This window comes from Fringilla coelebs (genome assembly GCF_963513975.1).
Source record: "Fringilla coelebs genome assembly, chromosome: 4".
Lineage (NCBI taxonomy): Eukaryota > Metazoa > Chordata > Aves > Passeriformes > Fringillidae > Fringilla > Fringilla coelebs.
The window spans coordinates 24,346,335-24,364,403 of record NC_140032.1 but is presented as its reverse complement, the minus strand read 5'-3'; the positions used below and the strand labels follow the sequence as shown (position 1 = coordinate 24,364,403).

At 39.2% G+C, this 18,069-nt stretch overlaps 1 protein-coding gene across 1 annotated transcript in view; it reads right to left on the bottom strand.

Annotated features, from left to right (window-relative positions):
- Positions 1-17,802, bottom strand: part of GRXCR1 (glutaredoxin and cysteine rich domain containing 1) — a gene marked incomplete at both ends in the record, with an annotated part of 39,262 nt that extends 21,460 nt beyond the window's left edge. Inside the window, one exon of the mRNA XM_084203999.1 lies at positions 17,356-17,802. Within this exon, the coding sequence (XP_084060125.1) occupies positions 17,356-17,802 (447 nt within the window). The remainder of the gene's footprint in view (positions 1-17,355) is intronic.
- Positions 17,803-18,069: the final 267 nt, after the last annotated feature.

The window sequence follows — 18,069 nt, the reverse complement described above, 5'->3', positions numbered from 1 at the left end:
CTTCATTCTCTTAAGACAGAGTGCTTCACTGCCATAGTTGAGGTTTCTGACAGCTATTAAGGAACTGATTTAAGTGAGGCCCTTACCTTTTCATGAGATTTACATAAGGCCAAAATTACAAACCTGTGCTCAGCTGGGCTGTGGGGGTGGCTGGGAGCTGATTTCCATCGTGCCAGCTGAGACATAAATGTTAAGGTATTTAGAGATTTTAGAGGAGCTGAGGTTTTAGTTAGAGATAAGTTTTATTAGAGTTAATCAAAATAAATGGGTAGGCCTTGATGAAGTTAAGAGTTAGTAGTTAACTAATAATTGATTGCTTGTCAACATGATGTTTGGTTAGCTGGGGTTTTAATGAAGAATATGGAAACTGATAAATAGCTCTTAGGAGCATAAGACAATTGTAGGCCTCCTCTGTTCTGAAACCAATTGAAACCAGGAAATGGGAGTTCTACCAAGGCTTCATTTGTCATATTTGCATTGAAAAGGTAGAAAGGTCAGAAGGAGGAAGACTTCATTTACTTCCTCATTTGGGACCCCTCCCCATGAAAGGGACCACCGACCCATTTCAAGGAACAAACTACTCATGCTTAATAGCTTTGGAACTGATTACCATACAAAGTGGGGAATGGGATGTACCCAAGTTATGAATATGCATTTGTATTTTGGGTATTCAACACTTGTATAGATAAAAGCACTCTGTAATCACCTGTAAATAGTGGTGTGTATTTGGGAGCCATCCTGCACGCTGCCCTCATTGCAATAAACACACACTTTCTAACTTTAAACTGTTAGAGAGTCTTTGTCCCTCACAGTTGGATATTGGTACTAGATCAATATCCATAATTTTAATAATTCACAGCTCAGAAGTATTTGGCACCTCCTTGTTATGTTTCAGTAGGGCTGAGCATGGAATGAATCAACCAAAATGGGACAGAAGCCCACCAGAGGTCTCACACCCCTAAGCAGAAGGATGTCCCCAGATGGAACCTGGGGCATTTGTGGTGAGCAGTTTCCTGGTTTCTGGGCAGCTATACTCACTGAAACTGTCACAAATATCTTGCCCTTTTGTATGAAGATCATCACCATGCATTGCCATGGAGCATGTACAGCACCATAATTTCAGATGAACTTGCCCTTCTGGCACATTCTGTTAGTTGCAGTTTATGTCTGAAATGTGTTGAATTCCAAGGATTGCTTCCCTCTCTGGCAGGTTTGTTGAGGAATTCTCTGAATCCAAGTGAACACATTTACCTAATCATCTTAACAATGAAAACACAGAGCACTTAAAATTATTTTAGTCTCTCCACAGCCAACACATCAGCTTTTCAGGCTCCAAGACTATATTTCTAAAACTGGAATCACAGCTCTTCCCCTCTTCTTCTTTCCCTCCAAGATATCTCTATGAATGCATATGCCAGAGAGCCTTCTCCAGCATCTCACAGGCAAACTCAGTTTTCTCCACAAGCATTTATCTCCTGAATTCCCTCTGCAATATCAGTGTTCCTATTTTATTTCCTTCCAGCCAATCCCCTCTATTCACAGTCACAGACCTTGTGTAATTACCACTTGAGATTTTCTGAAAAATAATTACTTTAACTCAGTAGCTACAATCCAGCCAGCATCATTTGCCCTGACCTTGGTTTCTACTAGTTCTGGCTCTTGGTTAGCTTTATCTTTTCAAGTATGTCTACAGAATAACAGGGGAGGGGGGGGAGGAGGTGGGGGGGGATGGGAGGACCTTTGCTGACACCAGCAATAACTTATTGTGTTTTACCTATAAAACCCCAATATCCACTCATCATCCTTTTCTATCTCATCTCCTGTACATCTTGATGTAAGTGAATTCCTTTAAAAATCATCAGATACAAAATTTACAAGAGTTGTGAAGTACTTGATTATGTGTAAATAATTTGCAATAAGATTCACACCCAGTCCAGGGAAACCTGCAATGAAGCATTGCATATCAGTGGTCAAATTGAAAATTCCCTCTTGTGCAAGAAGAATATCATTTCTGGCAGATATGGCTGATGTTGTGAGAGGACTGCACACAGTTGTGATGTTTACACAAACATTATGTTGTTGCATCAATCCTATGAGCATTTGGAGATATGTTAATTTAGGAATAAATTTTGGCTTGAATTTTCATGACATATTAGACTTATTTTGGCTATAGGAATATATCTGATCTATGTGAAACTAAGGGGATCCAGCTTTTAAATTATCCCAGGAAAGGTTTATGACTTTGTTACATCAATGAGAAAAGACAAGGAAAGGGCTGGAAAGACAAGGAAATTTCCACTTTGACTATATTCAGCTGTTTATCTGGAGACAGTTTACTGAAGACTTTGCTCACAGAACAGCAGCATAGCAGTTTATGCAATGTGCCTCAGACATGAGTAAGATACAGGCATTTTAAAATGCTGGAAATTGGGAAGTCAAACTAAATGTGAAAGTAAAAACCATTCACAGTTTATCCTTCCTGTATGTTTTCGGTGTCTACTAACAGACAACACATAGTTAGAGAACAGGCAAACTGGAAGGTCATTGTTATTTCAATGTACCTTGCAAACAGAAACTAATTAATGTAAAAGAGGGGAAAAAAGTCTACAGCATGTCACCTAAGGAAATGCTGCTATCAGTAAATTAAAAATGTATAGCTTAAGCTGCATCACATCTGCCTACCTGAAGCTGTGCCTGTAAATAGTGTGGAGGACCAGAGAACAGAAACAATGGATCCCAGATGGGTCATGAGAAGAATGTTAGTATTAATTACACAATTCTAAAAAAACTACAGTCCCAGAAATCTGAGAATAAGTCTCTGCTCTTAGAAGATTTGTCCTAGATTACATCATTTAATTTCCTACTACTTAACAGTTATGAGTTACCACTTGGTGATAACAGTTATACGTAGGAGTATGAAAATAATTATTATTCAGCAGCTGATCAGTGTTTATTTCACTTCTATCTTTTATCACTAGCAACAGGAACAAATACAGAGTGAAATGAAAATTGAACTTTGATAAAATGGAACTTTTTCTCTAGCTTAAAAAACATAATTCAATTTTTGCCTTTTATTTTTCCTTCTGGGCCTTTCTGTTTTCTGGTTCTACTCAAAAGAAGAGGGGCTGGAAACCCCATGTAGGTCCTCTTGAAATTGCTCTGTTTAGCACTTAGTGTTTGTTCGCTTGACCATAAAAGGACTTTTTACTTTTTAACACCTCTAGACTTGCTTATATTTGAATGTATGTATGAAATATTTGAATAAATGACTAGTTATTTTTGTGGCATAGTTATTTTCCATACTGTCAGTTGACATTTTAAGTTACTTTGGGGATTTCTCTCTAACAATATGAGTAAAATTTTTCAAATATGTTTACTTCTCTTGGGAGAGAATGTTTAATCCTACTACACACTCAGACTTTGGTGGTAATTCTGCTGTTTACTCATGTACCATTTCCCATGATGACACCCTGAATTGTTAAAAAAGTAAACACAATACATTTGCCTAAAACAGCAGCTGTGGAGCTCAAATCCTATTTTCTCCTGTCATGAGCAGCTTTTCATTTTCTTGTTATTTATCACACTGTTCTAGGTGTTTGAACCGATGTTGTGTATTTGGGGACAATCATTGGCCACCTCATATCCTCTTTGAGAATATTCTGTAAGTAAGGATGGCTTTAGTCAGAAGTGAACTAGAACAGGACTTGCTGAGGATAGACAGATAAAAATGAAAGGGTTTGGTATCTCAGGTCATGTGGAAAAGTTAGCAAAGAGCATGGCTCTGAGTGAGTTCTGGTTTGTGAACCCTGACCCCACCTGTCTGTAAGCACTGTTGCTTCACTCAGTAGAACATTTCATACTGCAGAGAAACAGACTTGTGTGATCAGCAGCAAATGGGTGTCATGAAAAATACAATGTCTGCTCTGGCCCATTTATTTTTGACTTGGCAGTAGCTTTGAAATACCCTATATAGTGTTTTCTGGCAGACAGATGAAGTTTAAAAACAAGATTTCCATCCCTTCCGTCTTTCTCTTTGCTCCTCTCTTTCACTAATTCCTTACTCATTCTTTATAAAATAGACTTAGACTGCTGTAGAAACTGATAAATGCTAATAATAACATAATAGTAGCACATACACACAGGGATCTCTGACTCATTTTACATTTAAACATTGCCAGGTGCAGTTAATGCATGTGGTGATCTCCTTTGTAATTCCCAAATTTCAGTTAGTTTGGTTAATTAATAGGCATTAGAGGTCTATGAAAACTGTATTCTAGTCTGTTGAGCTTCTTACCAATGCCATTCATCATATTTCTGAGTGGAGAATAAAGCAGTTAGCTGGTAAGATCCTGCTCATGATGTTACATGGCTCTGCCTTTTTTGGTCAGATATGCTTTGTGTGGTAAGTGGGCCTGTTTTCCCAATACTTATGTTCAGTATATCAGACTAGCTTAGGAAACAACACAATAATCCATTACTTCTTTATATTTGCAGCAGTGTTGCAACTGGTGATTTTTCCAAGTGCTAGAGAGAATCAGCAAGTAAAAACTGGTATTCAGGAAAGCCCTAATCAGTCACACAGCTCAGTCAAAAATATATTGCATTTTAATTGAAAAATGTTTCAGATTTTCATGGATTAGTTACAGCCTGGAGTCAATCTGTCGTATATAACAGAACTGTTCACTCATAAACTGAAGAAGGTAATAGCATAAATAAAATAAAGTGTTACTCTCAACTCCAATCATCAGCAGAAAAAAATCAAAAATTGCTGTAATTCATCACAATTTACCTTCCTAAGGAATAAAACAAGTGGAAAGGGTTAAACGAATCCTGGTTTTGATTTGGGATACACCCTGGAGTTTTCATGTTCAGCAGGCAACAAGCTTTCTGTCCAAAGGTATTATACCTTTTACTGTATTCCTACAAACAGAAGCTGAAATGAGATGCACTAAAATCCTGAAACTTCCAGGGAATAGTGAGCAAATCAGGGAAACCACCACTCTCCCTCAGTTTTCAGTTCCAAGCACCTGACTCATTATGTACTTTTTCTTCCCTGACACTTTATACAACTTGAAGTCTAGCTGAAAATGTTACCCGTGTGGGTGGAGATAAAAGCAGACTATTGTGTAAAGGCTGCAGCTGTCATTTGCACTACACTAAAGTTAAGGAAAAGGACACCCATTTCTCAGGTGGACATGGAGCATTGTCTCACCTGGGGTCACGAAGCCCTCTGCAACCCGTAATGAATTCCACACAGGTCTTTGAACAAGGCAGAGATCAAAGTTATGGCGTGATTAATGCACCAAAGTGCTGAGTCAATCCCCAGCTCTCAGAGAGCCCTATCACTCAATACGTGGAAGTGATGTAAAGGGGTATATTGTAGTTATAGCACTCCTTTGTCCTGCCCTAGCACTGAGTGATGAACGACCTTGTTTCCCCACTATATTACTTAACCTAATTGGAACTATGCTCTCAGCTATCTCATTACTTAATAATACCTAGAAATTTGGTACCTTCATCTTCAAACCCTGAGTAGTTAATTAGTACTTATATACTCAATACCCATTTTTAAAATTAAAGATCTGTCTACATTGCACACTTTAAGTGCTTCATTTCCTTTTTTAAGCAATAGATTTTCAAAAAAGGCAGAGAGCTCAAGATTTTTATGCAGATACAATTCCTAGACAGCACACATAAACCAGGTCTGCCCTAGAATAGCCTATACTGTGGCTGCTGGCCTGATGTATGAAAGGGGACAGATGACTCATCCACCACTCATCTTTATAAGCAAAATACAAGACAACTTCATGAAGTAGAATTTTAGACTTCATTGCTGGAAAGACTCTAAGATGTAAGCTTTTGTTTTCTTTTTGTTTTTAACCATACAGGTATAATGTCTGAAAATCAGAATGAAGAAGGTTGTATGCTTTATACCACCTCCTAAACCTGTGGGTCAAAAGAATTACCAAATTAGTTATTATGTATATATCACACCTGCAGCTGGACTAATGTTTTACCAAGGCCAGTGTAAGCAACTTTACATTCTAGTCTGATACAGGATTTTGCTCAGAGGTGTTCATTTTTTAAATAAAATATTCATATAATCATACTTTTCATACAATAATGTTCTTACAGTGGGGCTAGAATCTATATCGTGGCATAGAGTTAAATGTGTTCTGTTCCAGGAAAAAGACTACAAATGAAGAAGCTGAGATTATTAAATCACCTGTCTGGTTTTCTTTTGGAATAACATTTCAGTGGCTCCTTTGCATAGATAATCATTTAATACCACGCAGCAAGAAAAATCAGTAACATTTATTCTAATTTCATATTATGTCTTCAGAAATGCTGAAACTCCACAATTGATTGCATTTCTGCCAGCTGAATAACCTTCTTCCAAAATGACAATTGAGACAGCACAAAAAACAGGTCAGAAATTTCACTAGACCACTCTCCCATTTTGGGACCTCTTGCCCTTATTTATTGTGTCTATTCATGAGCTGCTGGAGTAGCTGATGATGAAACCACCTGACTGAAGGACCTACATGATTCAAGTCTGCTCCCAGTCAGGAGCAGCCAAAAAAACCCAACCTATAGTATTAATTATCTGCATTCATCTATACATATTGGCCAGTGAAAGTGTCCTTCCACCCCACAATCTTCCACATGAGGATGCAAAATAATATCAACCACCAAGCAGTCAGGTTTGCAAAAGGCTTGACCACCCAGTAGATACAACAGCTGTCATGGCAATATCTTCCAGTTAGATTAAAATAATCTATTTCCTGAAAAGGTCCTTTAGAAATGGAGCTTTTAAAATCCTTATGGCAGTTTGAACTTGAAAGGTCTGAGTAGGTGCTTATATTTTTGAATTATTGTGGGATTTGAAAGAACAACCAGATTTGCCCACTGCATGTAAATAAATCTGATTGAAGGCATCATAGAATCATAGGGTACATTGGCAGGATACTTTCAACTAGACTGGGTTACTCAGAGACTCATCCAGCCTGGCCTTGAACACTTCCAGGGGACAGGCATCCACAACCTCCCTGGGCAAACTGCTCTAATGCCTTACTACCCCTACAGTAAAGAATCTTTTCCTAATATCTTATCTAAACCTACTATCTTTGAATTTGAAGAATTCCATTCCCCTTTGTCTGTCACTACATGCTCTTGTAAAGAGTCTTCCCCATCTTTTCTCTAAGCTCCCTTCAGGTACAGGAAGTCCACAATTAGATTACTCCAAAGCCATCCCTTTTCTGGGCTGAACAAACCCAATTCTCTCAACCTTTCCTCATAAGAGAGTCTGATCAACTTGGTTGCCCTCCTCTGGACTTGCTCCAACAGGTCAATTTCCCTCCTGAGTTGAGAATCCCCAAGCTGGATGCAGCACTGCAGGTGCAGGTCTCACCAGAGACCTCATCAGCCAACACCTGGAAAGAAAAGTTCTCAAGGTATAATGTGACAGGTGGAAAGAAGCAATAATGCTTAAAGCTCTCATTTTTCACTGTGTCTATCAGTCTGCCTCTTAGGACATTCTCCACTTGAACAACAAGGAAATGTTTCACAGTTGCCTGCAGGGCTAGGAGGGAGAGTGCTTTGTATTTGGATGTCGTAAACAAACAGCAAGACATGAGTGGCTGGGCAGGAAAATATTGCATTTTCTTTAAAAAGCTGTAAGTTCTTTAGAGACAAAATTCCTCCTGTGTTACAGAATTTTCAAGGAGAAATTTTCTTAAATAACAGTGTATGTCTCCTTACAAATCCTTAGTTTTAAAGCTTGTTAGATAATTAGCAATCAGTAGTTCCAAAGAAACTGTTCTTTGCCTTTGTACCAGCATTGGCTGATTTGTCAGTGCAGTTTATAACATTGCATGGTGTTATAAATGTGTGCAAATATTGGCCAGAAAGACTTTTTATATTTCTTTCTGAGAAATGGAGGAAGAATGAGTCCTTGTGGTTTTACTGCAGTACAGAAGACAAGCTCATCTGACATTGATGGATGATGTCCCTGGATAAAGTTCCAAAGCAAAATGGTACTAAGGTTGTTAAAATGCTTTCCACAATTCATACTAGCAATGAATGATGGTTTTTCTGTCTTCTTTCTTGCCATGCGTGAAATGAGTCTCCACCTCAGTGCCTCCAGCTGCTCATCTGTGACCATTTCTGTTGCTTTCTCTGATGGAGGCTATAAAGAGTCCTGCTGTGGCAGCTTCTCCACAATATAACTACTGCATCAAGCAAAACCACAAGATTGCCTGTTTGGATGGGGAGCTGCAACTTTACAGCTTCTTTCAAAATCAACAGGCTGGGGATGCTGTCCTATCTATTATTCCTCTTCCAAGCTTTGGAAAAATTCATTGAGGTTTAATTTACATGTTTTGTACTACCTTGCAGCAATTTGAAAGGATGTTGCAGCAATTAGAAAGGTTTTCATGCATAAAAGCCATACCCTTTTCCCTCTGGTTGAAAATTTCATTCTAAAGAATGTTTTATTATATTTCAGCTGCAAAATTATGATGCCACAAACATTACAGTTACAGGCTAAAGTTCCAGCCAAGAAAAAAAAATTGTCTTTTTGACCATTTCTTTCTGTCAAGCTGTTAATCATGTACCTTGTTTTGGTGCAGTATGTAATAAACTGTAGATAAATATCCAGCCTGAGTAGATAAATATCACAGCAAGCTGTAGACAGACTGGAGCAGTCTAGCAACAAAATACCTGTGGCACATACACATTTATATTTTCTAGCTTAGTGTATTTACAAATCCTAGTTCAGAACTGAAACAGTTTTGAGATCTGTAAACTAAATAATGGGATTTTAATGCACTTAACTTGTTAGAATTTTTTTTTAAGTTTTAATAAAGGGATTTTATCTTCATTATTGTTTTTTATCTTCATTATTACCATATTTTTGCAACTGCACAGCTGTGCACTTTGGTGATGAATTGGCCCAATGTAGCCAAATATTTGCTTCCATATTTGCAAAGTTATAAGTAAAAGATACTTAACCTAAGACACTCAAGTGTGAGAACTCTGAAATATTTGGTTGCAGATTAATTTATTTGTACACAAAATTAAGAGTCAATGACCAAGTATGAGGCTAGGAATTAAGTACATAGGTAATTTATTTCATCTTTATGTGTTCTGCAAAATGTATTTGCTGTGTTGAAGGCATGCAAAGGTTCAGGGTCAACGAACTAGCAGGCAGCCTGCTGTACCATGCCAAAGAAAAGTGAGTAGCCCCAAATTCTCTTAACAGTCTTAGTTTATAAGAATACTTCAAAACACATTTTCTCCTTATTTTCCTGCTGAGTTACAAAGTTGAGCTTCACAGATAGCAAAAGACAAGAGTTATTGCTACTAATTAATGATTAAGGCTAATCAGTCAATCTGTTTCATCTCTGTTGTAAGAGGCCAATTCAGGAAAAAAACCTACTCTTAGAATAAGGAGAAAAAAATTCTGCACTAGCATCCTAAGATATTTTTGATAGGCTGCTTGTGTAACATGACCCTTTTTCAAGTTAGTTTGAAGTAAGATGAAGTATTTCCATGTTAATTCAAAGGCTGAGCACCTTATTGAGCAGTCCCACAAAGGGACATTTTTATGTAATAGTCCCAGAGCAGAACATAGGATCAGACCCAGTGCTCATCTGGTATTCCAGGTCATCTACCAGACTGATAATTAAAAGTAAGTGTCTGGAAAGCATATATGGCATTTCCTACTAATACTGTTTCATTTATGACTGTTTTCAGCTCAGAAAATTTCCTGAGGCAAATATGACTTAGGAATCCCACTTAGTACAACCAGGAAGCCTTTTCTTCCATTTGGCAGTTGCATTCATTCTTTCAAAAAGAAAGCAAACCTAATTTTAGATTTAAAGAGAGAGGATGAAACAAGCCAGAAGAACACGATTATTTGCAATCTCTCATGTCTTGAATACCGATTCAGTCTCCTCTCTTATCTCTTTTCTCTAACAAGCAAGTCACAGGCTGTAAGTTTTTATAGAATACCTCCATTCTGTAACACTGTGACTACTACTGTGCTTAAGGGAAAAAGGGAAGGAAGGAAGGAAGGAAGGAAGGAAGGAAGGAAGGAAGGAAGGAAGGAAGGAAGGAAGGAAGGAAGGAAGGAAGGAAGGAAGGAAGGAAGGAAGGAAGGAAGGAAGGAAGGAAGGAAGGAAGGAAGGAAGGAAGGAAGGAAGGAAGGAAGGAAGGAAGGAAGGAAGGAAGGAAGGAAGGAAGGAAGGAAGGAAGGAAGGAAGGAAGGAAGGAAGGAAGGAAGGAAGGAAGGAAGGAAGGAAGGAAGGAAGGAAGGAAGGAAGGAAGGAAGGAAGGAAGGAAGGAAGGAAGGAAGGAAGGAAGGAAGGAAGGAAGGAAATGGAAGTCAAGCATGATGCTGAAGAATGCAGTACTATTTGGTATGGCAAGTTGAGAATCAGCAATCCTGTGTTCTACTCCACAACTCCAACAACTTATTCTTGCTATCTTGTGACTGTCTATTTCAAAGTACATCTTCCACCTTTGCCTCCTGCAGAGGCAATTTGTGACAAAGCAGCATCTGCTTATGTGCAGTTTGTATAGCAGCTGATCCACCAGGAATGCTCATGAAGCCATGCAGCTCGGACAGGCAGTGGAACCCCTATTTTATGGATCCCATAGGACACAAGAAGGAAGTAACTGTCAGGTGCTGTCAATCCTGACAAGGCAAGGCAGAGCATCAATGAAATTGTCATTAAGGAACAGTTTTTGGTGCCTTTGAGTCTAGGTGGCACCAAGAGAGATTTGGAGAATCTTAGTTTTTGAGCTTGATGTCTAAGTCCTTCCTCAGAGGCCTATGAGTTTTTTGTATCTATACCTAAAGTCTTGATTCACTCTAGTACTACATATTCTGTATATATATATTTCCTGCAGTAACACCACTCCTTCTTTGCTATACTCTTTCCCATGCAAGGGACAAGGCCAGTGTCTCAACTGACCTCATTTATGGATCCTTTACATGGATCAAGACTCATCAGGGCAAGAATAATTTTGAGGCCATGCAGTGCACTGGAGCATTAGACAGATGTCCAGTACATGCTGGTCAGACTGCCAGCAGTAAAGCCCATAATTTTTTTTTATTCAATTATTGATTCAGTCTTTACAAAGTGGTATATATAACCACAGTTTTGTTGGTAAGCCACCCAATGCTGAGTGTATTGAGAAGTTAAGATATCCCATATCTATATTTCTGAAAATGAGACAGCTGAGTCTTTTTTAACTCAAAACTTGTATATCACTTTCAGAGGTTTAGATAGTTAAAAACCTATTTACTGATCCTACCAAGTATATGTCAAATATGTATTTCAAGTCCAACAGAAACAAATCCTCAAATGCCCTGAATAGTCTAGTAATAGACTTGTCTGACCTCAGTGCTTTACCATTGATTTCTCCAACAATAAAAATGATATCTTAAGTACTGACCAAATCCAGGTTCCAGCTGAAAGCTCACAGACCTGACCATGGCCCTTTTTAATTCAGTGTGTCTGTTTAGACACCCACTCTGGAAACCACTTCTAATAACTAGAACATGATTAACAGCATCAGCAGAATCACTGTCCAATGCAGTGTGGTCACAGATCAAAGCCCTTCTGAAGCTACAAAGCGAGTGGTGAAACAACTCTATGCCCATTCCAGTAGTGATCTAGTTTTCCTTCTAACTCTGAATTTTCTGTAACAAGCAAAAACCTTTTCATAATCACTTGATCCTCCATGTTATTACAATTTTTCCTGTTCTCCCCTGGATTTCAGTGCAACACTGTTCGATAATTAGTTTTCCAGACTTAATAACACTAGGAAAATACACTGGAAGCTTGTAACTCAGATACTGCATTTATCTCTGTATTAATCTCCATCCATATAAGGGACATTACTACATCAAATGCTCTTTACAAGCAATCCATTGTTTTCTTTTGTAAGTTACATCCATTTGGGAGTCAGAGTACTGTGTATGGAGGAGAATATGAAGGCAAAGGTCAGGAGAGTTTTTCCAATCTTTGTCCGGTCCTAAAAGAGGATTTTGAATTCAAATAGTCCAGCGATTTCTGGAGTGTCAGCACTGATTATCAGCTGATCAGCAAGAAAGAGACTTCTCTTTATCAAGAGAAGTCTCTTCAAGTCTCATCAAGACTTCTCCATTGAAAATGCAGATCTCTCTTTCTTGTCTCCCCAGACTTTTGGGGATTGCAGTGATATATGCTCCAGAGGCTGCAGTGGTATACAACATGCCAGCTACCCCAAAAATCTTTGCTTGTACTACTACACAAGAACCTTTCCTTAACATCACTTTGCAGCCTCTGACTTCTTTGGAAGATGGTTGGTTTTTCTGCTGTATTTAACTTTATTTTGTTTGTGATACTAGCTAGCCCTCTAAGTTTGTAAGCTCTGCATGTCCTGCTGTATATTCACTTTTCCAGGTCACCTACAAGTAAAGAAAGATGAAAGTGCTCTTAACCACCCCAAAAGCTCTCCTCTTAACAAACTTCTTTATCCTTTCCCACCTTTCTCTCTAAACATTAATAAGCTCATTCTTCATCAGGCTGAATAGTGACTTGCACTTGACAACCTTACATGTGAGCTCTACCTGAGGAACCATGCTTGGAAATTTTTGTGTTATGTCTGACTCCTCACCCGTATCCTCTCTGACGCAGTGCTCACCAAGGCATTCATCAGGTTTGTTAACCAGACCTGCCCTTTTGCAATAGACGTCACGAAGCCCTGCCTGAGAATGAGTTCTGTGGCTAATTTAGCAGAACCTGACCTTTCAGAGGAGGCTGGAAGGCCAGTGGAGTGTGTAAGTATGGGAATGGAGGAAAAATACCCATGCAGAAACATGGAAAATGAGGAGAGACCTGTGTAAAACCTTTGGCTGAGCTCTATTATATTGCACATTGGGATGGAAACCCAGTTTGGCATAAAATGATCATTGCACTACCTAGTAGTATATGAGACAACCCAAGGATTTTTGCTCTATGTGACTTGGCCATAGCCATAGGAATGGCTTAGTCATAAAAATTTGTTTTGAAGATAATTATATTTATTTCGAGGAAAAAAGAAGTATTTCTCTACTGCTTTTTACAGAAAGTTACGGGAAATAGTCATATCCATTTGCATTTAAACAATATTGTAATATTAGAATACAAAATTTTTGGTAGTATACTGAAATAAAACCACAGTTACTTCAGATATGCAGAGAAGGGACTTATGCTACTGACGCAATTGACAAGTCATGTCCCCAGCTGCACAGCTGCCAATGCTGTCAGCTTTAGAGTGTCAGCAGGAGAAAATTTATACCAAGGAGGTGCATGAACAGGGAGAGTGGGAGCTCCAGCTCCCTCCTGCTTTTCAGGATTTTCAGTAGTGTGTGTTTCTCACAAATAAACCGTTCCCAGCTGTCTGCCGCCTGCATTTCCAGCACTGTGGGAGGCTATCCCCAGGCCCAGATGAGGTGCTAGGGGAGGCTGGGTGACACATGTGACTGTCCCTGCCCGCCACAGATGACCACCAGTGACCTCCCTCCCACCTTCCCGACCCAGAGTGGTTGTTATGTTAACACCCATCACCACCTCACCCACCACTCCCTCACCCTGCCTGGATGTGGTTGCCATGTCAACAGTCTGTTTGTGGCATCCACCCTGAGGAGGAAAGGCTGGAGGTGTTGCCATGGAAACCATGCTGTCCTGAAGCATCAATAGAGCTGGTCTCTTCCCCACCTTTCTTCCCCTAGAATGTTCTGCCTTGAAGCTGAGGAAACCCCTGGATGTGTCCTGCTCTGTCCCACATTCCTTCCCCATGGCTGTGCTGGCCCCAGCTCCCACAGCTGCTCCCTCTCACCTGGCAGCAGCTTCACCAGGGATGACCTGGTGTGCAAGGGTGACCCAGAGGGAGACCTTTCACTGTCACAGCACTGGAGCAGCTCTCATCTGGGGACACAGAGAGTCCTCAGACAGAGTAATGGGAAGGACTCAGCTTCCCAGAGAACAGGGGAAATGAGAGATCAGGGATTGAACGGATGAGGCAAGTGCTGAGTGTGTGACTGTGGGAAGATGTAGCATCTAGATATACATTCTCAGACCAGGCTTGTATCATATAGCAACAATGACCAAAAAGACCTTTTCATCCAAAAATACTTCCTGCCTTATATCACTGTCTTAAAATTTAAAAAAGCTCCAGAAGGTGTGATTTTTTTCAGATAAGTTTGTTGTGGGAAGAAAGTGTCTGAACCGATTCTGTAGAAAGGCTGTAGTAAGAAAGTGTGAAAAAAATATTCACAAATCCAACTATTTCCATAGAATACTAAAATACACAAGTGCTTTTAGCACAGGTATTTGAACAGAGAAAATCAAAAGTCTTGACTGCACAACATAATGAAGCCCAGTTAATGAATTCCTGCTTATCCCTAGAATATCTGAGTGAAGTGATTTGCTTTAAAGGATCTCTCCTCTATCACAGAGAGCCTCTAGGGATTTGGGGAAATTGTATATTAAAGGAGTTTGCAGATAATCTGAAGAATCAGAATGCTGATATTGCAGAAAAAAGCCACGCCCTAGTTTCAGGGTCACAGGACACTCACACACACTCAGTATTTGGCTTCTTACATGCACATTTTAGTTAGGCAGTGATATAGTAAATACTAAATAAGAAGCGTTTGATACAAGAATATATCAGTGCTTAGAATACAGGATTTTCAAGAGTTCATGTGCATACTCTGAGATTAAAAATACCAACTTGACACCAATGCTGAGAAATGTACAATGCATACATGTCATACGAGCTTCTCCTGTTGAATCATCCAAGGGGCAGAGATGGACTCTCCTCAGGGAAGAGGACTATCCTCTTAACTGCCGTACATTTGCTGCTACTCATCTAAGACAAATATGTAACTGGAGATGATCTCACATAATCAAGAGGGTAACTTAGAAAAATGCCCAGATCGAGAGATTTTGTGTTGTACCTGCTAAAAAAGACATCTTCCTATCTTACTTAGCCTTCAAAAGAAGAACTCTAGTTGTTCTCTAACTGGTATTACAGCTCAATTAATTGTCTGGAACATGCTTACAGAAAACTAGAAATCATCCTCTAATCTCATTCTAAAGGCCATTATTTCATTTGCAATTGGATGGATTTCAATCATACTTCTCATTAGGATCGAGCAGTTTCAAATCCATCTCAAAGCTAACCTTTGTGTTTTGCTCTCCTCTGTGCTCAGCATGTGGCATACAAAATTGGCTCAGAGTATGACATAAAAGATATGCAAACCATCATTCTTTTTCACTAGACTTAGGGCTTTATCTCTAGGGAAATCTCAACTTGTGTAGGAACCTCAAATCATTCTATTCTCAGTACTGTTCAATATATATCTTAATGTAAGTATAGACAGTTTTTTATGGACATCACTCATTTAGACCTGCCTAGGAAGAAGCTTCTCAATTCCACATGTATTTTCCTCATCCACTTTGAAAACCTGCCTTTTCTTTTGGACTTTGCAATGCCTGTAGCAGAGTTCTTCATTGGAATTACATGCCATATGAAAAACTGTTTCCATCTGATTCTTTAATTTTTCCCCTTCCTTCCACAGTAAAATATTGTCAATAAAAAAATCCTTACCACCTTTTAAACCAGTCATTATTTTACAGGTTTAATAAAGGAATTCTGTGGCAGACTTGGAAAAATGTACTTTTCTGAAGTTATATATAAGATGGATATGCCTCCTTTCAAGAAAATACTTTCTTCTAGCAAAACAGCTCATGGGAATAGCACTGGTCATACCATTAACTCTATTAGGAATACAAGAAACTTTGCAATCAAAGTACATTCATCTCAGTCCATGGGCCTTTCCTGAAGAACTTCCAACCTAAAACTGGGGATAGAAAAAGCAGGGAAAAGGCAGGGGCACTAATTAAGGTGCATATGTATTCAAATGGGTCTGTTTATTTAGCTGATTCAAATTTCTTAGCTTAGTGTTACTGATGTAGTAGAAGACAGCTTTTAGAAGGGCATGAGGCTAGTGGGGTGAAATTGGGTATTCTGTGTAGTGAAATAGCACAGGACAATGGAATTGAAGTTGGAGAAGAACCCAAACATGCCTCAGTTGATACCTACTAATTCAAATCTACTTTTAAAAAGTCAGTTTGTTACAAATTTTATCAAAATGAGGAATGAAAGACAAACTCTTCCATAAGTAACTTGAAAGAAAGCAAACTACTTGAGTGCTATGGAATGTGATGTAAAGAATGAAAATGAACAGGAAATTCCTCTCTGAAACATCAACTTCTGCAGAACATTCATATTGACAAAGACTGTTAATTTAGCTATGACATAGAGGATAAATTCCTATCCAGAAGCAAGAGAATGTTAATCTATTGCCATTTATTAATTTAATATAAAATTACCTAATTTCAAAGTAATTTCAAAATGCAAAAAGAGTCATTATTAAAATCAAATTCCCCATGATTTAAAACTGCATAAAAAGTTTTAAAATAATGCCCTGAAACCATCACAGGATAATTTAATTGAAAAACATCATTCTGGATTTTAAGAACTTCAGAAAGAGTCTGGTTGCACATTTGTTGCTGTCTGTGTGCATATTAATGATTGAAAGGCTTGAACAGCATATACAGATAAATTATATATATGAGCTAAATATTTTAGAACTTTTATCTTGATTTTTCTGAAGGCCTGTGTTTCTCTGACTAAGGCATTAGTGTGGCATATACTGTTTCCAATACAGATATTCTGCTCCTTCTACAAAATAGATAGAAAACAGACATTAATAAAAGAGACCTCTGACTAAGATTTCATTCCCCTGAAATTTTCATGTGGGAAAACCGTCATTGCTGCCACCCTGCACCTACTTTGATCTACTTTGCAGATTAAACAGAATGGAATTTGCAAGTATACATATTTACATGTAGGGGACAGCAGATAACATCGTAACCTCATTAGAATTAATATAATAGGAGTGGAAACATGACACGTCCGTGTACAGGAGACCTGCATAGATCTCCAGCAAAGCCCCAGTTAAATCCTCTGGCACATTTCTTTCCTCATCCAGACATGGAAAGCACAACATACATATTTCTATTCAAAAAATATTAGGTCAATTTTGAAAAGCAAAGTTCACAGCCAGTATGGAGTGTGGAGCTGTTTGATACTGGAAGGACCAATGAGCCCCCCTTATGCAAGTGGATAGCAATGGGAATGAGACGGAATATTGAGAAATCCTAAATGAGAGCAGTTTGAACAAAGGGAAGAGTGATGTGTGGAGTTAAAAGGGACAGAGAGACAGCTTACAGCCAGCAGATCTGCACCACCTACCTGAAATACTTTTGCCAAATTGTCAAAAAGGGCTTGACCAGCGCTGACTTTATGCTTGACCCCCCTGACTGTGCCATTTTTGCTGAGGATGTTGACTCGCTTTGTACCAAACCCCTTCTCTTTAGTGGCTCTGACTAATATGAGCAAGTCATCCTGCTCATTGTCATTCTCATCGCACTCCGACCCCGCGTGCCCATTCTGCTGCCCGTCCACCTCGCTCAGCCGGCTGGTCTGGTCGGTCTCTGAGCTGCTGGCATACTCGGAGTCCAGCGAGTCGGCGGCCTCACCGTCGGCATACACCTCCTTCAGCACCCGCCCGCTGTGCGAGGACGCCACGCGGAACCGAACCTTCCTCAGCAGCCGCTCGCTGTCCGCCTTGCCCTCGCCTTTGAACATCGCCTCCTCCATGGATATCAGCAGGTTGCATTGCTCCAGCGTGGTGCCCATTGCATTTGCCAGTTTGTCACACTTAACAACAATATCAGCGCTGTTTTCTGCTGACAGGGGTTCTCATATTAAACTAAAGAGGGTTCCCAAGAAGCCACTGCAGTTCTGCAATTAATAATGGATGCATTTGTGCTATGGTTACCTTTAAACTAAAACCTGTAAAGTGATCTCATTAATTAAATATTAAAAAGACATTGTGTACTTTTTAGCACTAAGGAAGAAAGCAAGAAAGGGAGAAATTATATTCATTGATTAAAATGGGAAGGG